General features: G+C 37.1%; 1 protein-coding gene across 2 annotated transcripts in view; it reads left to right on the top strand.

Annotated features, from left to right (window-relative positions):
* The window catches only part of KIAA0825 (KIAA0825 ortholog), a 412101-nt gene that overhangs the window by 212310 nt on the left and 174694 nt on the right, over positions 1–25097 (top strand). For both annotated transcript variants that reach the window (XM_053663574.1, XM_053663575.1), the window contains 3 exons: positions 2212–2371; positions 6334–6492; positions 8290–8384. In XM_053663574.1, the coding sequence (XP_053519549.1) occupies positions 2212–2371; positions 6334–6492; positions 8290–8384 (414 nt within the window). The remainder of the gene's footprint in view (positions 1–2211; positions 2372–6333; positions 6493–8289; positions 8385–25097) is intronic.

Genomic DNA, 25097 nt, shown 5'->3' with positions numbered 1-25097 from the left:
AGATTCTCAGTATGTATTATGTGATTATGTAATTAGCACAATGCTAAGTCTTTCTCTATTTCTCAAGTGATATCAATATAAAAATGAAGATTTTAAAGTTATTACATTTATTTGAAAAAGAGTTCAATTTGACTTATTAATTTACTTTAGGTAATTCCTTACAGGATTTGGATGTTATAGAAATGTTTCTTCTTGACTTTGATTTCTTAGTTGTGTATTGGATATACAAGTAAATTTCCACCTCTCCAACTTTCATAAATTGACAAGCATTTATATCATCTGCACTATGAGGAAAATGTATTTTAAACAATGATACTGTGTATAGGGGAAAAGTTACCTTAGCTTTACCATTTTTTTCAAGTACGGGAATTAAACTAAATAGTTCTTCTGTTAAGATAGATGAAATCTTAATTTTCCATGAAGATTATCTCGGAACTACACAATATCATTATTAGCTCGATTTCTTTCACTTGCACCCAGATTTAACTTTGATTTTATGGAAATCGTGCAAATAACTGCAGTGGAAAGTGGCAGCTGCAAGCATTGCTTGTCTTGCATACTGCCTGAGAGCATTACTATTCATTAAAATAACCTTCACTTTGTAGTAACACTCAAGCTGTAAACAGTCAACTTAGATTCTGGAGAACACACAGCCCAAAAAGTAAAGAAATGTCTGTCTTTGCAAAGTAATTTGTCCAGTTGAAGATTATTGTTTTTCATCATGGTGACCCTGACTTGGCTGGCTGGGTGCATATACAGATTAAGATTAATGCAGTTATTCCTTGGCTAAGGTCTGCCTCTTTCAGGGCACATTCTCCCTAATGACATGATTGATATGCAGTCCCAAATCCAGAGAGGAACTCATTAATCATAGCATTGACTGAATCCAATCATTTGCTTCACCTGCACAGTGATGGACAGGAAAGGATACAATTCAGGGGCTGACACTGAGGCAGTCCTTTGTCAGAGGACCTCAACTTTTACAATGTCAGCTTCTACAAAACCTGATGAGAAATTTTGCTTGCAACCTGTATGCTGCTTCAAGATATTTACTCTAACTAATGAAAATCTCAGAGTAGGATTTGCTTTATTTTTTAGAAAGGCTTATATGATCATAAAGGGTTTTTTTAAAAGATGTTTTGAAGCTACATGTGGAAGCAATATAAAAGTTAATGTCCAGCAGCTGGGTATCATTTAGTTCAGTCTTCAGGTCAGTGGCACTGACTCTTAGCAAAACTAATTTTATAATCATGGCAAAATCTCAGTAATGAACTGCAGTATATAGCTGATTACACCACAGTAAATTTCATTTAGTATGGGAAACAGTGGAAAACCATGTGTTTTCTTAAGAATATTTAGATTGCAAAGTCTAACATGATCCAAATAGCATTTGCAATAAAAAATTAGTATGGAATATATATGATTTAAGTTGAATATCGTGATTTAATTAGCCCTTTAAGTTTGGGAACTTTAAAAAAATATGCCATCCATTATTACTATGTAAATAATGTTTAAAGTCAATAATAAGCCTATGAGTTCTTATGATAGAAGAAATATTTCCCAAACATGACTTGAACATTCCTGGGGTAGTGATAATAGACCCTCTTCCTGGAAGAATAATCAGGGTAGTGACTTGTACTGTTACCGAGAAGACACAGGAGAAGGGGCATATAAAAGGCAACAAGTGTCAAAAGGCCAATTTAAAATACCCAGTGGTAAGCACACTGCCAGGAAGCACCCAGCCTATATTTAGCGTAATGGGCTCCCCCCCTTTGACATTGTAATTAGTCCTTAATGTGTTTTAAGACAGGTGTAAAGAGGAATCTACAAAAGACAGAATACCAAAGCTATTTCTGGCATCAAAGATACTTTTTATCCTCAAAGAGAAAATACAAATTATTTCTTACATGTTCTTAAAAAGAAATGTTTTGTTTTCATTCCATGATTATGGCAATTTCAATAATTGCAGTAATGGAAAAATGTTTTATAGATTGGAATATAAATGCAATAAAGAAATGTTTTAAAAGAAACAATTCCATTGATACACGGTATCAATGAGCAGCCACAGTTTGGGAAGGATTACCTATTTGAGCAAAGTCTCTGGGTGCTTTGAATACGAGACTTGCATGGACTCTCCTCACTCACTCTCTGATTATTTTCCGTCTTTACAATTCTTCATCACTGATCTATCTATGCTTTCTTTGTATTTAGTGTGTTTATGACAATAGAGAAAAGCACAGCCTTAGAAGAAGGAGGTATTGCTCTTGAACTGACTGAGCAGAAAATAAACATGATGGTCCTGGATATCTGCCACAAACCAGGTGGCAGCGAGTACCTGAGGCAAATTTATCACATCATGCGGCTCAATGAGGTAGGGAAACGGCCTTTTTACCGAGCAATTAGGTGTGTACTGGCCTGAGGCAGCGTCTGCTGGCAGCTAAGGGTTAGTCAAGGAGGTGATAATACTTCTTAAAGTCAATATCAAACTCAATATTGTATTATTAATATAATCTATTCAGACCCAGCTCTTCTGCATTTGCACAACAGTGCTTCACTGAAACAGTGTAGGTTTTATTTATATGGTTGAAACAATAACTCGGCTCATAAACTCAGTTCAGTTCTGAATCATATAAACTAGAGGTGTAGTTTGGGAGTTTTGTGTTTGTGACTGTTAAGCTAATGTTAAAATTTGGTGTTTACGAAATGAAGAATTTTCTGGACAGATGTAGCCCTTCTCCTGTGGACAGCGAGCGTACTTAAGTTGGTAAGGTTGGAGACTTCTTACGTAATGAGAAAACATCAAAAGAATATTGAGCCACATTCAGGAGCAGTTAGCTTAACCCCAGACAGTGCATTAATGCGCAGACACTGGCTGGGACCCATATCATGCTTGTGCACCTCTTAGCTGGGTTAAGCCTCTGCCCTTGAATGTTTCAGGCAGTTTTAGCAAAAATGCAAAGAGTGGGGTCACACTTATTTACTTAAAACAATATAAGCTTGCTCACTTAACCAGGTTTTTAATTTGATCATATATCTCTGAATTAGAATGCAAAATCAAATGTGAATAGAATTATGTTTATATTTGCAAACACTGTAGTTTTTGGAACAGTAAAAATTGAGTTATATGAATGATGTGAAGATACAGTGTTTATCTCAATGAGGTAGGCCTTAATACATTTCTAGGGAATGAATTAAATTGTCACAGCATTTTACAACTGAGTTACATAAATGTTCTTCCCACTATTATCTATTGAAAGTTACTTCAAGTAAATCTTATTTCCTGACTTTCCAACAGCTAATCAACCAGTCAATAACCAGGTGATATAATAGTGTATTCCATAATCACTGGGGAAGGAACTAAGGAATTTGTAGGTATGAAAATGGTCTTATCTCTAGGGGACTAGAGTATGGAATTCTTACAGAGTGAAACAGCGTATTTACTTTTGCTAATGATCCCTCCCACCTTGTTTTGGATTTCTATTTGAGGAACTTAGGAACTCTAACTCCCAGCCTTGGCTAACCTAAAGACCTCCATTTCACAGTCATGTTCTTTATTGGCATGTCCACCTGGCCACCCAAATTGGCCAAAATCACTGGTAATTACTGAGGAACAGATGTTGCAGTAGGATTCACTCAGATCCTTAGTAAAATGGCATTACAGGAGATCTGAGGTTAGCAATGGCTCACAAGAGAGATCAGTAATCACCAGTAAGTGGAATTGACAAAAATTAAGTTGGATATTCAGGAAACTCAAAGTCTGTTTTCTCTTGAGCTCATGGAACTCTCAGGCAGTTGCTCTGAACAGGTGTGCTTTGAGATCTCATCTGTGTAAGATTCTTTACTGGGCTACACCACATTTTGATCAACTAAGTTCAAAGTTATGATGTTTCTTTTGTTACAACTCAATATACCTACTGTTACTGCAATGCCTGTCAGATGAGATGTCGAGCTAAGTACTAGTGCTCAGTGAGATGCCCTGCTGCAAGGTAAGATGTGTAATGTGAGAGTCTAGAACCAAAGAAAGTAATGAGAACATTGCCTTGAGATTACTAAAACAGTGTAAGCGTGAAACCCAAATAGCAACACAAGGGTGACTAAGTGATGAGTATAATACGTATGGCAGCTTTTGTACTGTGAGGTAGCCTTATGTTGTAGGTGAATTTGCACTGAATGACCGTTCATTTGATGAGTAGCACTATGAGTCTTCAGCACTTTCAATTGTGCTGCTAAATATTAAAAAATATGAAACACGTATAAAAGCATCTTCAGGTACAGGCCCAGCCGAGGAGAACAATGCGTGTGCCACTGAGAGACAGAAGTTATAGGAGAAAAGGAGTTTTAAAATGTTTGTCTTTGGGATACAGGTCAGATATAGGAAGTTCTGGCCATGGGCACAGGAGAGGGAGGCCGTGGATGTATGCACCAGGTGGCCTTCTGTGAGTGCGGTAGTTCTGCTGATGAGGCTGGTGGAGCTTTTCAGTGAAGAGAAGTAGAGAAGTGACGGGTAGATAAATAAGCTTTGATTTAACTTCACAGGGAAGGTGTTCAAGAATAAATGTTCAAAGAATATTTCTTCTAAAGGATACTCCCAATTGGCAATAAATCTGATTAAGGCAATGTCACAGAAAATCTGAGACTTTAAAGAAGTGGTAACAACAAGTGCCAACACAGCAGAGAAGTCAGAGAAATTTAAAAAAGGAGAAAACACCATTGTATTTACAACTGGCAACAGAGCACTTTTGTTTCTTGAATTGTGGAAACAAGCAAACAAAAAAAAACCCAAAATATAGTCATATAAGAGGAAATCAGTGAAAAAGGTTATTAGCCAAAGCAAAGCAGTTTTTCTAATGGAAGGGGACGTTTTATTTCTTTTTAAAATTTTACTTTCAGAAATCATAATGGAGAAAAATTTGCTTTTTCTCAGAAATATAAATGTAGGCATAAAATTATTTTCTGATGGTTTTATTGATATCTAATAATTTTATTAAGAATCCGTGTGTCTATCATCTAGCATAGCATTGATTTTTTAAAAGATGTGATCACAATGAACAGGGTTAAGGAATTACTATCATTGTTAAGTAGCATTTTTTTTTTGTTAGGACTTTAGGATCTGAAATTTGCATTTCACGATGCAGTGGGCATTCTCTATTCATGGAGTTATACAGAAATAGGGAAAAAGCACAATGGACTGAGACCAGAGACGTGGCTTCTTGCCCCCAACTCTACCACTCATCCCTGAGTGACCTCAGGCTTGTCCCCTGACCTTTCAGAGCTAACCATTGCACGTGGCATGAGCTAGAGTGTCTCAGACTTTCATGTGCCCCCCAGTCTCCTGGGAAGTGTTGTTAACACTCAGATTCTGATTTGTGGGGCCTGAGATTCTCCTTTTCTAACAAGCTCCCAGGTAAGGCTGGGGCTGATCTGGGCATCAGACTTAGAGTAATAAGGGTTTTTCTAGAAAACTTCTACAGTCCTTCTCAGCTCTAAAACTCTGAACCTAGTCTCCATCCTAATCTTGCAGAAAAAAATTATATTGTGACATACTAAAAATTAGGACATTTATTTATTGCATGACTTGCTTATTAATAGTAAACATTTAAAAATTTATCAGAAAATTTTAGTAATTTTTATTTGTTGTTTTGCAAAAAAGAGATTTGTAAAATAGATTAGGATTGTTCACCTTATTTATTTAAGAATGAAAAAATGAGAAGTAATGCAGTAGCTTGCCTTTTTTTACTCAAGCTGGTACTGGCAGTTGGGGGACTAGAATTGCATACTCTGATCTCCTTTTGTACCTTGATATTTTTCAGGCTACAGCATGGAAATAGAGTGTAGGTGCTTTCATTGTAATTAATTCTCCATAGAGTGAGACTGTTTGTAATGCAATTTCAGAGTACTTAGCACTCTACTAAGCATGGAATAGGTAACAACTACACTTAATAAATAAATGAACTGTCTTGTACTATGAGTAATTATGCCCCTGAGTTAAGTTTTAGTAACCAGATATGTTAATATATAAACCAATGAATGAGAAGGCAATGCCTATTTAAAAAGATTTTGATGTCTCAGTCATACATTCCTGGTGTAAAAATTTGTTACATGTTTTCTAATCTATCCTATATACTAGGTGAACCTGTTTTTGATGGGTTTATTGCAAAGCTGATTGGTACTCAGCTATGTTTTTCCTGAAAATGTATTCTATCCTGAGGCAAGTAAGTAATACAGAGTAATCTTGCAAATGTGCTCAAAGAGTATATTTGGGTATTGATTGGTTTATTTTTAAAGAGAATATATTCTTTCCACCAAAATGACTTGTAATTTTTCCCCTTCAAGGAATATTTAAAAGAACAGCTGTTTTCTATGAATGGTTCAGAGGAAAAGCCATTACCCATCCGACCTTTAAAAACAACCTTGAGGAGTGTGGAAGATCAGCCTTCTGTTTTTAACCCTTTCCATGTGTACAAGGCATTTAGTAAAAACATGCTAGACCAGGTATGTAATGGTAAATTTAATTTAAATGTGTGGTTTCTTTACACTAGTAACAAAAAAAATGGTCTGTGTTTGAATATTTGCTCATAAACGTTTTTAGTAGGAAGCAAAAGGCCTCATTTATTTGCATGGTCTGCACACATTGACTTTGAAAAGTTAGTTTACCTTTTTCCTATTTGTCAAACTGATTCATATGTTTGGTGTGTAAAATTTAGCTTTTGACTAGGTCAGTTCACCATGGGCAGAGGGAACATCTGTTGGGCCGTGTCTACAGGACGGAAAACCCAGGCTTTTTACAACAGTCTTTCCCTCCCTTGCTGCCCTCCACCCCCATCCCATAATACCCACACTCACAAAACACCTTGGAATCTTTATCTAACTTATCAGGAAAATTATAAAATATTTTAAAATGAATTACAAACAGAGCACTGAGCTCCTATTTTAGGTTGCATGAAGTAAATTAGGTTTTAAAAAATATATATATATGAATAGCCCTAAACACATTCCTAAATTTAAAATGAATTTGCTAATGATCTTAAAGTCAGGATGTTTGAAATAAAGTCAATGTGATAAGCACCACACATTTTTAAATGTCAGATTATGCCATTGTTTAAGTTGAATGTTTCCGTAGTTATATTAAAAACATCACCTTTATGCTAAATTATTTGAAATCTAAAGTTGCTTTTGCTTTAAAATTCATTCCTTTTGGTGGCTTTTCTGAGAAGTTTCTTGACAGACTATTTGAACTAACAGGGCAGAGGAGAAGGATTGCTTGACCTAGAGCTCTGATGAAAATAACAATTAAAACAATGGCCTTATTCGCGATGCAGATAATATTTTTGCCATGCCTGTTGCAGCCGAGGTCCACACTCATCAATACAGTGTAGAATAAGACCTTCAAATGCTGACAACCCAGGGCAGAATTCTTCTGCTCTGTGACAGGATTGCAGTGCTCCATTAATCAGCAGGTGACAGGGCATAGTTCTTGTTGGATTTTAAACATCGGCCTGTATTCTTATTATCAAAACTATTCAGTTTAAGGAGCATAAGCGTCTATAATTCTTTAAAACCAAATATATTTTATAAGTTTGAGTTTATTGGCTGCTTTCCTGAGTTGTATGTTAGATTGCTCCAAACCATAAAAAATCATTGTAGCTGTTCAATTATCCTCACTTCATTTAAATAAATGGCATGTTTTATTCAGTTCTGAAATATGACATTATCTTCCACAGTAATTTTTCTCTTTACTCTGTTGTGAAATTATCTATTAAATTAAAAAAAAAGAATCACGTTATTTCCACTTAGAAGCCCTTATAATTTCCCCTTTAAAGCATTTGCAACCAAAAAGATAACATTAATATCACACTCTAAATAAGTGGTGTTATAATTTGAGTAGTAACACTTCCAAGTTTGTTTTCTTAATCAAACTTCTGGGTGCTAAAAAAGACTATAAACTGATATTCAAAAAAGTTACCAATTATTTTGCTTCACTTTTCAAAGACTCACCCTCTCAGAGAAACTTGTTGGGCGAGTGCCATTAGCACTTGGAAGAATAACGACTCAAGAAATTGATTTATATTTTTATAAATAATGACTACATCCCCAAATGGATTTATAAATTAATTGCTGTCTTATTGGAATAAAAACCTTCTTCTGTGGACATGATTGATGTTATCTGTCTAAGTCCTTGTTCTGGACCCCCCTCCTTCTTAGTTAGTCTATCACAGCTGGAGCTTTAATTTACTGATCATATTAACTCTGATTAATAACTAACAATAGCGTCTTCTCATTTATCAACAGTCAGTCATCACAAAATGGAACTGGAATTGGTCAAACTTGCTGCCAAATTATCTGGGACTGGATAAGATGACCTTCAGTGTACTGCTCAAAAACAGGTAGGACTGAGAGTTTGCTGGATCTTGTTGGGGGGGGGAATATATATACATACACACACACATATTCATATACATATATACAGATATAAAACACTTTATGTGTAGGATATATGTGTATTAGGTATAAAGATCTGAAATTATAGAACATATACTTTCTAATTGCTGTTTTTAAATAAAGCATTTATATAAGGCAGTATAATTTTTCTGAAATGAAATTAGTTGATTTAGTTTGAATTTTAAATATTTTGACTATGTATATAATAGCTCAGTATTGTAAACAGCTAAAGTTATTGACTTGAATGCCATTATAATACTCTGCCTTTGTTTACAACAGTGGACAGTAATTTAATGAATGCATACAAAATGCCAAGCCAAATCAACTAGTCTAACCAGGGGAAACATATAAGTAAAACTGTCGTGATCGAATTTTTTGCTTTTCAGCCAGTTATTGCAGATTTATCTGGTGATGGCCTCAGTTGTACATTACTTTACACACCTGGGCACACACACACTCCAGGGCAACTTGATGAAAAATTAAATTTCAGCCTAGGAATCTAACCATGTAATTTATTTTGCACAAAAGTATAAACATTTCTTTATATTCTGGATTAATTAATATGGTTTTAAAAATATGTTTCAAGTTTTCAGTGAAAAGTGTGCAAGGTATAAATTTTATAAATTGGATTTCTCTATTAAGTATCATATTTTCACATAAAATATATGTGCATGAGACACCTTTTATTACTCAAGTATAATCTATTTGCTTATAGTTACATATAAAAGTCTATATAATCTTTGTGATGTAGAATGGATTTCTATGTTTATTGAAAAATATAGTAAGTATCACTTTTCCTGAAAGACAGTGGTGATAATGATACAGTACAATTGTCAAGTTATCTTTGAAAAATCTGGGTGCCCATAAGAAAATATCTTGAGAGGGAAAGAGACTCCAGTATTTCCCAGAAGGATGCTTTTAGGAGGGGAAAAAAGTCAGCTTTATTGCCAGTGACAACTGTGCAGCTCAAACATGCAGTTACAATGGTAATTCTAATATTTCACCCCCAAATGAAGTTCACTCACTCATCATGGACAAAGATGAACAATCCAGAAGCTTTGTTATCCAGGTCAGAGCCTTCTCCCAACAAGCTTACCAGCTGGCAGGCAGTAGTCCAGAATGCACCCTATTCATGCATAGTGCCCCAGGAGTGCCCCTGTCCTGTCCCAAAGTTGTGTAGAGAGGTGGCAGGTAGAACTGGTAGAAGAGAGGCCAGGTCTTCTGTTGAACCTATGGTTACATGATGTTTACACAGTGTTAAATGTCTATCTGGAGCCAAACTAAGAAAGGTAAGTCATTTGTTTCCTGCTATTTGGAAAGTTTGGGGTTTATATATGTTAACTACATTATGAGGTATTTTACTAAGTTTTCTCCAGCTGTAAATTGCTGCTTCCAATGCACTAAATGAAACTCTAGGGGCAGCACATCCTTGCAAACTTATTACATCCACTCTGAATAGTATTATCTTTTGAGTGAATTTGTGTTTTCACCAGAATTTCATACTGTTATTTTTGTTTAACAACTTTAGATACACTTCAATTAGGTTAATAGCTATTAAAGTCTATTTCCCTAAAATATGCAATGTTATGTGCAGGAGTGAGTGGAAGAAAAGAACTTGCATGTATTTAGCCAGAAGTAACAGGTCAAAACAGTTCTCTGGGAAGAGGGTCATGAATTTTTAATAGAAACAGCTAGAATCTCATATTAATAAGAGCCTTAGATTTTTGAAGAATGGTACACAAAGCATTCTACTCCAAACTACTATACACCACAAGCTACAATGAACACAACTGATCTACTTTAAAAGGATGAAGACACCTAAGAGTTTTTATCTCTTTTAGCTCATCCCCATTTATTTTCAGAACATTATTTATGAGACTTGATCAATATTGAACTGGTAAGGAAATTGTTTTTGGTGTTTCTTCTAAGAGACTCTCTTGTTTGGTCTTATCTGAAAATACTGATTTAAAAAAATAGTGCATTGAATTTTTGAGGACATAGTTATTTGAAAATGAAACTGCAGAACCTATAACTTTTAGAATGAGTGTTACATGTGTCATCTTACATCCTTTGCTCACTATCAGGCCTCATCTCAAACATCACCCCTCATTTCATGATGTTCTAAGTTCATTGCCTTCTTCCTGTTCTTTGGATTCTTCAAGCTCTGTCCCATTACAGGCTTTGTCATTGCACTTCCCTCAGCTCTTCGCATGGTTGATGCCATCTCGTCCTTCTGGGGCACATGCTCCCTCCTCAGGTAGGCCTTCCTTATCACCCATCTAAGGTTACCCTGCAAGTCACCCCAGCATTCTACTTTACTGTGCATTCTTTTTTTACCTTTATTTTAATTGTTGACATTATTACAAATGTCCCCATTTTTCCCCCTTTGCCCACCTCTACCCAGCCTCCACCCCCCCTTCCCTCAGCCATCACCACACTGTTGTCTCTGTCTATGGGTTATGCATATACACTGTTTGGTTAATTCCTTCACCTCCTTTCATCCAGTCTCCCCTCCCCTCTGACAGCTGTCAATCTGGTCCTTGTGTCCATGCCTCTTTTTTCTGTTTTTGTTCATCAGTTTATTTTGTTCATTATATTCCACATATAGGTGATATCAGAGAAAGACAAATGCTGTGCTTTCTTAACTGAATTATCACTATTTGAGACCTTAGTTTCTGTGTTTTGTTGTCTCTTAATTCTAACCCCGAGGGTAGACTACAAGCTCCATGAGAATAGCCCTGAGCCCACCTTATTCTACGTCTTCCGTACCTCTAACAACCCTTGGACATATAACAGGTTCTGAGTAATAATTTTTGAATTAATTAACAAACAAATGAGGAATGCAGAGACAAAGTCAGCTCCTGACAGCTGAGCACTAGGTACGCTTTCTCTAAATGTGATGTTTGATCAATAGTAATGTACGTACCATAGTATACTCTGGAAAAGTCTCAAGTACAAAATTATCTGCATGCATATTCATTCTCTTCATTCTCCAAATTTGGATGAAAATCAGGTTAATTAAGCTCTAGATTTTAAAATGCCTGTTGGTATTATTATGTAAAGTTTGGTTCAGCTTAAAAGCACAAAACACTGGTCTTTATTTTTAATTATTTGATCCATTTTAAGCCATAACCTCTTCAGCAACAAAGTCTGTTCTATGCTCCATGGTTCAGAAGTTCTTTGACATTTGGGTGATAGGGTTAGTATTTGTTAAATGATACTAAAAACACAGATTGCGAATTTTAAGGTAGATTTAGCTAGCAAAAATATTCAGCCAAGACTTTGTAAATTTGTGATTTTATTCAAGGCCTTTGAGGAAATAATGTAGTTGCCAAGACCTCAGAAAAGAGAGCCTGAGTATATATTAATTATATATGTTTTTCAACTTAGAAAGTTTGCCATTGTGGGAAAAAAGACTTTTCAGAGGTTCAGAAAGTCAACATATATATCAGTTCTACATCTTTACCTTTAATGCTATATAAGATTGTGCATTGATCTTTTGAAATTATAAAGGTACTTTTCACAGCTTCTTACTATTAGTTTCTTACTTGCTTTCTCACCCACTTTAAAATAAATCCAAACTTGGCAAAAGAGATGAGGATTACATTTGCCGGAGAGCACACCAGAAAACACTGTATATTCCTTCATTCGTGGCAAATCTCCAGATTGCCGTTTTGATATTGTTTTCCTTGTCACTGGAACAAATTTACGTTGCTTCTTTTCTTTTTACCTTATTTATCCCAGACTAATTCCCAAGAACTGTGGTGTTGAGTATAATCTGGGAATATAGTGGAATGCTATGCTTTTTTAACCATCTAAATATACTGTATATGAGTTTGGCTTCAAGTTGAGCAAACAATTAAATATGATGGCAGCAACAGCAGAAGGGGTGGTGGTGGCAGATTTCTGGCTATCACTCTGGGCCCTTTCCAGGTGGACAATAACCATACATACATCTGACAGAAAACAGAGGTTAGAAAACATGTTTTAAAAGAGTTGTTAATCTGTGGAGTTGATTGTTTGTTTTTAATAGTAATAATTGTTGAAGTACCTTTGCACTGTATCAGATCATAGTGTGTATGCCCTGTGGTGTGTGTAGGGAGTAAAACAACAAGGTCTCTGGCCTGTAACTGCAGACACTGCACTCTCCAATCCCGTTGTCAGGTAGTGCTGCCATTACACAGTGTTTATAGTTGCTCACAGCAGTAAATTCCTGATGTAGCAGCAGGCTGCCTGGCTATGGAGAGGCAGGTTTAAGAGAAAGGGGAAGCTGATTTTATGAATACACACCTCTGTGCTGTACATTTACCGTGATGTTCAAATATGGGTTTTTCATGCTCTACCTCCTTAGAAACCCTTTTCTTCCCTCCTCCACTGAAAGGCCTCAAACTCAGTGATTCACTACGCACCTCCATCTTCTCAAACAGGAGCAGGCTCCTCTCCCATCCTTAAATCCTAAAGTGGCACATTTTTTTGCACAGAGATTGTCTAATGTTTATTTCAGATATATAAATTTAACACTCTTATCCTCAGGATTTCCACAGGCTAGGGCTTTAGTACATGAACCAAACAAACCCATCCATGTGTATTGTTTTCTGACTAACAACTTGCGTATGTTGTCCTTTGTGGTGTGTAAAGTACTTTCACACCAATATCCTTTGACCTCCACTTCAACACTTCAGTGAGAGACAGGTACCAGTGAGGTTGCAAAACACTACATGACACGCAAGTCACAGATCCTAAATGACTTCTAGCACTCAAACTGAAGTCTTCTCACTGTAGTTAGTGCTTGAGATATAACTGACCTGTATCATTGTATAAGTTTAAGTTTTAAGTGTTGATTTGATACACTTATCTATTACCAAATGATTACCATCATAGGGCTAACTAACACCTCCATCACATCACATAATTACCATTTGTTTTTTGAGAACATGTAAGATCTACTCTCTTAGCAACTTTCAAGTGCAAATGATCCCCCACCTACAATGAGCTGACTTACAGTTTTCAACTTTACTACGTTGCCAAGGGGTATGCATTCAGTAAAAATCATACTTCAAATTTTGAATTTTGATCTTTACTTGGGCTAGAGATATGTGGTATAATGCTCCCCTGTGATGCTGGACAAAGGCAGTGAGCCACAGCTTCTATCGGCCACGCGATCACGAGGGTAAACATTCGACACTCTACAGTGTCCTCATTGTGTTAGATGATTTTTCCCCACCGCAGGCTAATATTAGTAACATCTGAGCACATTTAAGGTAGGCTACACAAAGCTGTGATGTTCAATAAGTTAGGTGTATTAAAGGCATTTTCAACTTAGAGTGGATTTATCAGGATGTAACCCCATCATAAGTGGAGGAATATCTGTATTTAATACAGTATTATTAACTATAATCACCAAGCTATACATTAGAGCTTCATTATTGACCTGGAAATTTGTCCCTTTGTTCACTTTTTTTTATTAGCTGTACATTCACTGTAAGAATACTGATAAAAGAGATAGTAAATGGAGACAGCACTTGCCATAGCTGGCATAATTTAAGTGAATTTCATACATGTATTTAACTGTAAAGCATTACAATAACCTCGTAAAGGATGCACCATGTCCTCCTTGTTTTCCTGGTGAGGCACAGAGCTCCAAGAGGTGGTGCTCAGACTCAGGCTGGCGTCCATGTTTTTAACCACTCGCCTCTGTGGCTACTCTAGAGCTTTGCTCTCTTTATTCACTAAACAAATATTTGGGAGTATTTACTGTGTGAAATACACTCATTTAGAATAAATTAACAATTTACTGGAGAATGTTGTATAAGTCAAAGGGGCCTTGAGTGCTACTCTATAAAATTTTTAATTCATTTTGAATTTTCACTTTGGTTGTCGCAAAACTTATTTCCTTTTTTTAACTCCATATATCTGTCTCAGCAACTGGCTTGCCACAACTTACTTCATCAGAAACATAAGGCCATCTAATACAGGGTGGGGCAAAAGTAGGTTTACAGTTGAGACTACATGAATAGAGTCTATTATTATTATTTGTTATATTGTTTTCCATAATACAAACAACTGTAAACCTATTTTTGCCCCACCCTGTGCAGATCTCCCAACTTTCCTTCCTAAACCTCAGCTTGGTTTCTGTCATCTCCAATCCTTTGCTGCTTTTCCCTGGCCTTGGAAAAAGAGAGTTTTCTTCTGGTTGAAACTTGAGAGGTAAGTTGACTTTTTAGGTTGTAGAGGGCCTGAGGGCTAAGAAGTCTGGACTTTGACTACTAGATCTACTACTAGATCTGGGGGAATCACCAAAGCCTTTAAGTACAAAGGAGTGAACAAGAACCGAAGAGCTACTTTAGAACATTAATAACAGCTAGCATAGAGGGAGAGAACAACTAAAAAGAGGGGAGACCAGGCTAGAGATTATGGCCAAAGTTTGAGAAAGAGAATGTACATCTGGGATATAAAAGATGTTCCCCAGGAAGTGTGGCAGCTCAGCCAAACCTATTACTAATTTGCATAAAAGTTAGGTATGATTCTTTCTCTGTGAAGACAGTGCGACCCAGGTTTCCTTTCAGGGATGTCTAACCCTTGGCCTGGGGCCCACATACAGCCCAGGATGGCTATGAATGTGGCCCAATACAGAATTGTAAATTTACTTAAAACCTTTTTTTTTTTTTTTTTGCCCACCGGCTTTTGTTAGTGTTTGTGTATTTAATGTGTGGCCGAAGACAAGTCTTCTTCCAGTGTGGCCCAGAGATGCCAAAAGTTTGGACACCCTGCTAGAGAAGTGCCATGCTCACCATTTCCTCAGAGTGCATGAGTTGGTTCACATCCTCCAAGCAGGTGCTATGATGGGATTAGAGTTACAAGAGGGTTTTTTTGGGAGGGTAGGGGATGGACTACAGGGGAATGCACAAAAAGAATAAAGAGTAGGAAGGAGGAGTCAGCAAAAAAACTCTTCAGACCAAGTTACAGGTATATGTACCTGTGAAAAGAGAGGGGGAAGGAGAATTGGGTAGGAAGTGTCTCAGAAAGCAGGATAGTTCTCACAGAGCTTTGACAAGGCTGATGGGGACTCCTTGAGCTACGGTCACTCCCCGGGGAGTCTCATGTTCTGCAGGACTGGGCTGGCACTAGCATCTCTACCGAGCTCAGACACTGGCTGTGATCAGCTTGGGAGAAGCATGGGCTGAGCACTATCACAATGGTAAATGCAGAGGAATGACAGCTAGGGCCACACTAACTACAGCAGATGTGAGTGGTACATTTCCATAGCTACCATAGTGGGGATGCAGAGTGATTCTCTTAGATATGGAGGGATTTTATGTGTATGTGTTATGCAAGTTACGGCAGGGGTGTTATTTAAATAAAGGTCTCCATTACTTTAGTGAGGTAGAAATCAGACAACCTAAAAAATATGTTAAATGCTATTGACAGAAATGCAGAATTGGCAACATCTTGATGAAAGGAAGGTATAATAATTTTCTCAAAAGCATGAGAGAATTTTTTGCTTGTCAAGTTGAACCAAAATTCACTTTGTAATGAATTTTCTTCTACATAATTATGCATTCACATACTGGCACTTTGGGGTTCTTACAATGGATCAAAAGCTATTAAAAACTTGCTCCTATGGAGTACATTCTTTTTTCGATAACTTTTCTTTAAGTCTTTCCCCTGTCAAATTCTGTTCAGATCCCAAAGCATCTGTGATGTTTTTCTACAAAAAGTTTTAGCATAGGTTCCACCAGGAGTAGCTGTCATAGGCTCGCAGATTCAGTTTGGCTGAAGATGAAAAGGCCATCAACTGCTTACAGGCTTATTGGTCATCACTGAATATCCCAGTTTGTTTATGTTGCTATATTACTATAAACAGAGGAATGAGCTCTTTGAAGATATTGTACTATGAGAAAATTATAAGTGAAATTAAGGTGTCTATTAAACATAGTTAAATATAATAGCAAATCTGAATAACTAATAATATTGTTCACTTTAAATATTAACATTTATAGCATTTTTATTATTTATTGTAGTACATTTCTGATGACTTGTATATGAAATTGTTTGGACACCTGTAGCACCTTTATATACTATAAATATTCCCTGAAGTAATATGATAATATGAAAGGTAATGATAATAATATGAAACCTGGGGGAAATTTATTAAATTGAAATTTTTAATATTCAGAATATCTGTATTAATATAATTTTGACATTTATTTTGTGATAAACTATAAGCAATGCATACACGTGTATTATTTCAAGTGGTACAGGAAGATGAGATATAAAATATAAGCTTTTCCTTCTCCAGCTCCTGATGCACACAACTCCCACTCTAGGGATTTAAACCATTTAAACCATTTCTGTTTTTATTTATCTTGGTTAAAAATATAAGGGATACACTATACTACTAATTTTTTAAAAAATATTAACTTAATATTATTTATCTCTTGCAATGAAAAATGGAGAATTTAACTTATACTAACTTCTCCTTTCCCTTCTTCTGCTGATAACAAAACTATAATTTCAGTTTTTCCATTGGTCACCTTTACACAACATAGTATAATCCCTATTTTTAAAGGAATTTGGTTTTTTAAATTTTTTATTAAGTTTGCATAAAGTCAGATTCATTCTTCTTAATGAATTTGTTCTGAGTTTTAACAAATTTATGCTGTTTAATAATCATCATGACTAAAACCACTCCCAAAAGATTCCCTTTTGCTGACCTTTTGTACTCAGTTTAAATTTCCAAAGAAACTGTATTTTCCTATGTTTTATTCCGCCTATAAGAAAGTTGATGCCAGAGTGATTCTTCTTTCCCATTATCATTTCTCTGGATGGTTAAAATAATTTTCCCCTCCTGGTCATTCTGAAATGAGATTACGTCTGTGTTCGTGAGTCTTTGGTTCCTCTTGGTACTGAGTAGGTCTCTGCAATATTTTGATTTTCTTCAGATTTTGAAATTTTTTCCCTTCTAATGTTGATTATTTCCCCTGCCCCCAGCCCCAGTTACACTTATATAATTTCTGAAATTTCTATTAAAACAGATATTCTCATTAATTGTTTCCTCAGATACTGCAAAGGCCTCCTTTGCCTCAGTCCTCCATTCTCACACTCTCTGTATCCTTCTGCCTCGTTTTCTGTAGTCAACTAGTTTGACAGCTTTAAGGGATTACCCCAGGTATCAAAATCAAATGCCTTTAGGGCTGGACCAATAAAAATGTGAAGGCAAGGCATAATACGATAGGGGAAAGTAACTGCATACTTAGATAAAAACATCAAATTCTGTTTTTAAAAATGCTATGTTAGCTAAATACTGCATGTCATCAGAATGGATTAGGCTCGATGATAGAATGTCCAAAATTATGCCTCTGAATCATCTGAGGCTCCAGTTCTAATTGCTTGATGAGACTCCAGATCACACACACTTGGATTTTGCACTGTAATAATATTTTAATGTCGTAGTTCTCAACTCGTAGAGAAGCTCTCACATCCTGTTTATCTTCATCAAAAGGCTGCCTCCTCTTTAGAGTTGTGAGATTTCAATTTATGACATTAACATTTTTCTCGCCTCAGCCTAGAAACCTTGAATTACTTTGCAAAGTTTCCATTTTTGGTCATTTATATTCTGTTGGATACCAAACCCCCTCTCAACATTTCTCACAGCCATTACTCTTTATCCCCCACTGCCCCACTCCAGGTCCCTCATCCACTGACATCTAGGTATCTTGTTTATCGTTAACTTTTAATCCATTTATCTCTGTTGGGTTAATGTGTTTTTATTTTTAAATGTCCCTTTTTAATTAAAACCTGTAGAAAATAACACTAGCATGTTAAAACACAGAAACAGCATGTTCATAAGTGAATCCCACGATCCTGTTCTAGCTCTTCAGTTCTCTTCATCCTCTTTGAATGCACACAACACACACCTCCTTTGGCACAGTCACAGTGAAGGGAATCAACTCCTATGGTTGTGATCTCTACAGCTTTCACAAAACTTATGTTGTCATTCATCCATGCAAAGGCATACTTTTTATTTTTAATGACAACATTATACCAAATCACTGAAGCACAATTTAGCTAGCCTTTCCTTTATTACTTCCAGATTTTTGCTTTGTTTTGTTTTTCCATATCACACTCCATGAATGTGCAGATTACTTCCTGATGCTAATAGAATGAAGGTGGAACATAAAAGGGACACAAGCAAACTGTTTTACAAATTGCCAGATCATCAAAGGAATAAAAGCTAGAGTGAAATATAGAGATTTGTAAGCATCATTTTCCCCTGCCACTCCTCTTCTGCTTTAAAATGTCAGTGTGGCTGCACGTTGGCTGTTGCACTAAACCCAACTCAGCCCCAATGTGAAGGCCTTCTTCTTGCCCTCCCATTCACCAAATGCCTCCTTTTTTAGGGGCCCCTTTGCCCACTCTGGAGTATTAGAACCTGTGGTTCAAAATCATCCTCCACCAGTTTATCTAAGCCTCCTTTTTTTTTTTGCCTGTATAAGAGATCATAACAGCACCCTTCTCTTTAAGTGAGCTGATCAAAAAGGGTGACACCCAACCAATATTTACCACAAGGTCTGGAACATAGAGAACAGTTTATAAATAAGAGATATGTTTTTACCTATTTATTGGTCCTCCTTTTCAGAGTAGAATGGGGCCAGGGACAAAATAGTAAGGTACAACCTGACCATCCTGATAACCAAAAAATGGGGAACACTGGACCAAGGAGAAAGAACAGAAATGACAAAGACATCTAGAACACTTTTTATTAGGGGCTGGCTGTGTGTGTAATGCATGGGTTCAAGGCAGAAGATGAACTCAGGAAGCTGATGTCTGGCTATTCATGAGCCCAAGGCAGGGAAGGCGTTGCCAGAGCGACAATATTTGACATTGAATCAATAAATATAAAAAAGAAGCTGCTATGCACCAGGTCCTGTGTTCAGCAGTGGATTTTGAATTACTTGGAAATCAGGATCTAGACATGGGGTCTGAGCAGATGGCATCAGCATCCATGATGAAACCTTGTCGTCCCCCACATCTGCCTTTCCAAAACCAGGTCAGTTTCAGCATCAAGCCCCTCGCCAGTCCCATAGCTCTCAAACAGCTCCCATTTTTCAAGTTCTCGGGGCACTCATCAACTGTTACACATGGTATTGTTCAGCCTGTGAATTCTTGGGATGTTCTCTCATGTTTTTTTGGTTATCTGTCCCCCCAGACTCTCTGCTCAAGGAGAGTGGGCATCTCAGGCTCCTCTCGTTCGACACTTGCCCTGCAGACCACAGTGATGAAAGTGGAGAGCTGCACAGGTCCTGCTTTTTGGCTCCCAGTCTAGATTTACCATTTCATTTGGTTTCAGACTTTTCTGAGGTATAGAAATGATCACCAAGAGAAGGAGACTTTGTTAATTCATTTATTAAAAGCTTTACTAAACTATTTTAAATTACACATACACTCAGTAGAACTTAAACAGTATGTACATTGTATAAAGTAAACTAATCTCTTGCTCTGCCTCACCATTTACCTTATAATTCCAGCCACCTGAGGCAACAAAACTGTCCTTTGATTTCATTCTCATTTCAACCTTAAAATATCCTTTCAACATTAAGTCATTATTCTGAATAGAATTGTAAAAGAAAAACTTATCAGGATAAATATTGTGATTGAGAAAAATAACAGGTTAAAAATAGAATATTCTAGTTTCCTCTAAAATAATTTTTATAAGTTTTACAAAGAGATACAGGATTTAGCCTTGACCTGGAAGGTGGTGGATTTTATTGTCAAATAATTGATATTCCAGGTTAATGACTTAAACTTATTAATAGAGTCCTAGGTTACAAGAATTGATCTGTCTTTGGAAAGGAGTCAGTAACCTGATTAAGATTTTGTTGTTTGCCTGTATCATTTGCCCACAAGGCTCTTTTCATCAGGATTATGTCTTTGCCATATTTGTTCATCTGACTCAGCCTAAAGCATGTCATAAACATCTGCTTATCCATTTTAGCCAATCTTGTCTGTAAAGGACTGCTTGGAAGTAGATAACACGTATAAAGGTAAATTCAGACCCCTTTTATTTTGTTATACAGAGAATATATTTGCTAGCAGATGAAAGTAAAGTACTACATAGCTCACAAAACACAGTGCTGATTACAAGCATACTTCCACCCCATTATTCAGTCCAGCAATACTTTGAATAAATAGGATCTGTGACTGTTCATTTCTCCACCGATCAAACATTCACCAGGCACAGCAGATAAAGAAACGAGCCAGACACGGCCCCTGTTGTTGAGAATTCGGGACCTAGTAGAGAAGACAGACTAAAGAAATCAGTGGTTATAGCAATTCTAGAGGTTCATGCTAGTTACCATAGAAGTACAGTGGAAGGTCACAGAGGAGGGAGAGCTAACTCCTGACATGGGGGAGTCAGGGAACACCCACAAAATGGGGATGCTCTGCTGCGTATTGACACTTGAACATGAATCAGCCAGGTAGCCAAGGTGAGAGGTGGTCTAGACAGAGAGGTGGTTTGACATATTTAGTGACGCAACATGAGAGAGATAGTATGTTATATACAGGTTTTTTTTGGCTAGAGTTATGGTCTCCTTACTGCATTTTTCACTTTTAAATCAGTTCTATTTGCAGCATATAGGTCCAGTTGATGAGTGTTAGGCTGCTTAGGACGTAGTCAGATGTTGAATTGAGTGAGGGGTGGTGGTAGGGGAAGAGGACAACTGTCCTATGTCATAGACCTGCAAGTGGAGAATATTAAAAGAGTTACAGGTTCTTCCCTTTAAATCCTGGGCCTCATCTGACTCTAAAGGTCACAGGCATGTGTAAGCAATTGTAGGGCTGTGTAATCCATAGATCAAATGTCCCGATAGTCTGTCATCAAAATTCTGTTTGTCTTATGTGGCTCCGATGGGATGGACCTTTGTGAGGGCACTCTTGCTACATGATTGATGGCACTTCAGACAAGATGTGCAGTTTGATACCAACCTTGGTCAGGTGTGAGAAGTGCACCTGATTTGTCTTGCTCTTCATCCTTCAGTGTACTTGCAGCTCATTCTGGAGCTGCACAGTCTGTTCTTCACTTTCTCTCTGGCTGTTGAGTTGCCTGGCTGTGTGGTGGAAATGCCCCAAGGTGGTAAGGGTGCCTCCGAGTCAGCAGGTCCATGTCTGTTGCTCTGAACTGGCTGGTCTGAGATGGCCTCAAACTAAATTTACAGACCCTGAGGGTTTTCTAGAGAAGGGTGTATGACATTGTATCCTAAAGCCTTGCTCATTTTCCCATTTCACAAGTACTCTAACAGGAGTTTTAGTACCGAGTTTTGATTTCAGCAAAAGCACGTACATTTCAGCTATAGATGCTTGCTCCTAACAACTCTGAGAATGTGGATTATATGTGTGATTTTAATGCAGTCGTTGGAAATAATGTTGTTTTTCACGAAGTAAAAAGCATTCGTAATTTTGCTTCAAGGAAGAATATTTGCGTCCTCTCACACATTTTATTTAATAATTTTACTTCTTTAAAAGCAAAACAGCACACAATTTGAAAATGAAATTTCCCAAAAGTATTCGGCTTGCTAATATGTTTTTCCTTTTCTTCATTATGCTATAGTGGAATGTTGCCATACTCTGAAGTGTGCAGCCTCTCTCCCTGGAGGCAGCAGATGGCGTGACTAGGCTGCCTTTCGGTACAGGATTTGTCCTGAGAGACAGACCCGGCTGGCTGAGCCCGGGGCCCTGCCCTCAAGGAGCGCTGACTTTATTCCTATTATACCACTATAACATTTATGTAAATTATTATTTTTAGATATTAAAAACCTGCAAAAGCAGAAAGGTTTTGGCATTTTAAAGCTTCTATTTGCCTAGTTGATATAAGAAAATATTTTATGTAAAAACGAATTATATTTGCAAGTGTTTTCTTCGTGGAACGCCTCACTGCTTAGAGGACCAGGTGATCCCTTGGGCAGGACGTGATTTTGTCGGTATTTCCACGCTAGTCTTGGACCTGGCCTTCAGCTTTGAAAGTCTGGCAGTTTGGTTTCATATAAGAGTATTGACTCACACTGACCAAACTCACGAGAGACATTTGCAAAACCAGAGTTTCATTTTACTAATTTACTGTGAAAAATACAACTTCAAGCGGATTGGTTCTTTTCTCCCTTGAGGTGAATGATAAGCTAGCCCATGGCAAAAAGTTTGTTTGGTGAGCAGGAGTAGGGCTCTCCCACCACGGAACTATGCTGCCTTTAGGACCTGACCTACCTGTTGTGAGTCATGCTGGCCTTGCTGTTGAACTGTGCTATTTTTTTATTCTTTCTGCACATATTTTGACCTCTGCTGACTATCCCGTTACATCATCTCTTTAAATAGAACAATACAGGGGTGGAAAAACGTTCCCTCTACCCTTGACACAGATTAGAAACCTGGGTCTATGAAATATGGACAACAGGTAGCTTAATGGAAGAAAAGGTGTACTAATGTATTAATTTTAATATTACATGCAGGAAGGCATTACAGGAAAAAATTTAATACCTACCAACACAGTGAGATGTGAGAGCTTGTATACTATCTTAATACGGCCAAGGGAGAAGGGATGCAGGCTTCTTAGGGGAGAGGAATGATTTTTTGAGAGGATGAACGACCCTTGGAAGAGCAGATGGGAGGTATGATGGTTTGTGACAGAGCTTGTCTGGGTGCGATGTGGACGCCGAGTCTCCTCTCCTGTAATGACTCCTTCTTCCTTGGCTGATGAGACTCCCAGGGAGGGGATTTATGTAGCAGCTGAGTTGCTTTTGGAGGACCTGTCTTCGGGCAGATAAAGGGAGTTCAGAGAAGCCTCTCTCTGCATTTCCTGTTCTTCAGGTATCTTCAGCTCAAATTAATCAATATACCAATGTGGCATATTTTTGGGTGGCATGTCCTGAATTCCTTCCACAGCTAATAAGCACCCTTAATTCCCAAATAGAAAGTAGTTTTACCTTAGTGAAAACTGCAGAAGAGTAATGTTTTTCAGTAGTGCTGTGATCTCTTAGTGATGTCTGCCACAAACAGGAAAGAAAAATAATGCACGATTAAGAGATGCACATTTGCTCGCCCTAGTTTAAATCTTTCCCTAGTGTATCAAATCAAATACGTATTCTGATTAGCATTTGAGGACAGCATTCTGCAGTCTTGGAAATTATTTAAGAACATGCTTTTAAAGCTGAAAGAAATCCTAAATTTTTTACTCTATAGTTTAGAAAACATTTGCCTTGAGGGACTTACTGAAGTGGTAGAGCTAATAAATAACTGAGCAATGACTCAGACCTAGGGTTTCTGACTTATAGTGGTCTAGCTTATTTTCTTATAAACCATAGTAAAGATCTAAGAATCCCAAAGACTGATAATTTTATTTTCCATCTTAATTTGAGAAATCTCTTTTCCCTGATAGGATTAAGATTTTTATTCTTTTAGGTCAGCAAAATAAACATGAAGATTAGATATATGTAGACCAATCATACTTGGTCTTGGGTGCACATTAGAATTATCAGGGAAGAGTATAAAAAAAAACTACCAATGCCCAAGCCTCTGATTGACCAATTAAAGAAGTATCTCTGGGGTGGAGTACATACGGTACTTAGTACTTTTAAAAACCTTTCCATGTGACTTAACTGTGCATCCATGATTGAAACAATTGGTATAACAATTTGAAAATTTGCTGAAATGATCAAATACTTTGTGAGTGTTTAAAAAGGCTTTGTTATGCAGAAAACAGACTGGCGATTGCCAGAGGAGAGGGGAGTTGGGGGACTGGGTGGAAGAAGTGAAGGGATTAAGTACAGGTTGGTGGTTACAGAAGAGTCACAGGGATGTAAGGTACAGCATAGGGAACATAGTAATATTTCGATAACTATGTGTGGTACCAGTTGGGTGCTGGAAATATCGGTGGGACGCTTTGTAAAGTATGTGATTATCTAACCAGTAGGACTGTACATCTGAAATTAATACAAAATAATATTGAAGATAAACTATAAAATAAAAAGCCATTGCCGACATTGATAAGTTGTTGAAAGAATCAGTATTTTTACCAGCCAAAATTCTATGCTTTCATATAAAAGTCACAGAATTATACTAAGAGTAGTAGACTATGAAATATTTTTATTCCCTAATTCTAAGTACAGGTATCAAATGAGAAATTGAAAAAATAGCAATGATTGTAATGATATGCACAATCATTTCAGATGATTCCATGGTAAAATGAAGAAAAATATTTCTTTGTACATCCTGGGTAGAATGTTTGGGAACGGCATTCACTTTTTATTTAGTCTGGGTCAGGTTTAGGTGATTGCAAACGTGGGAGGAGAGAGCTGAGTAACTGCACCAGAAAAACCACACCAGTCTGCCCTTCCAGTGCAGAGGGCTGTTCACTGCTTGTGTATGCAGTGAGGCAGAAGTTATGTTAATATTGTGGATCAGAAAATGACAAGTAGAATGGAAACGTCTGGTTTTCACTGCTCATTTATTGATTGTACTGGGAGTGTTGTGAATCTCTCTGCCCCTTGCATAGAGCTAAACCTTGTTCTATAAATATATGTTTAGCTACTAGAGGGAATGCTGGTCCAAAATCCAAAGTAAAGAATAGCAGGTATTTACCTCTGAAATGAATTTTAGTATTTAGTTAA

The sequence above is a fragment of the Artibeus jamaicensis genome, unplaced genomic scaffold (assembly GCF_021234435.1).
Source record: "Artibeus jamaicensis isolate MK-2021 breed Jamaican fruit bat unplaced genomic scaffold, CSHL_Jam_final contig_3214, whole genome shotgun sequence".
In the NCBI taxonomy this organism is placed as follows: domain Eukaryota; kingdom Metazoa; phylum Chordata; class Mammalia; order Chiroptera; family Phyllostomidae; genus Artibeus; species Artibeus jamaicensis.
Note: the sequence above shows the minus strand (reverse complement) of the source record. Positions and strands in the feature narration are given on the sequence as shown.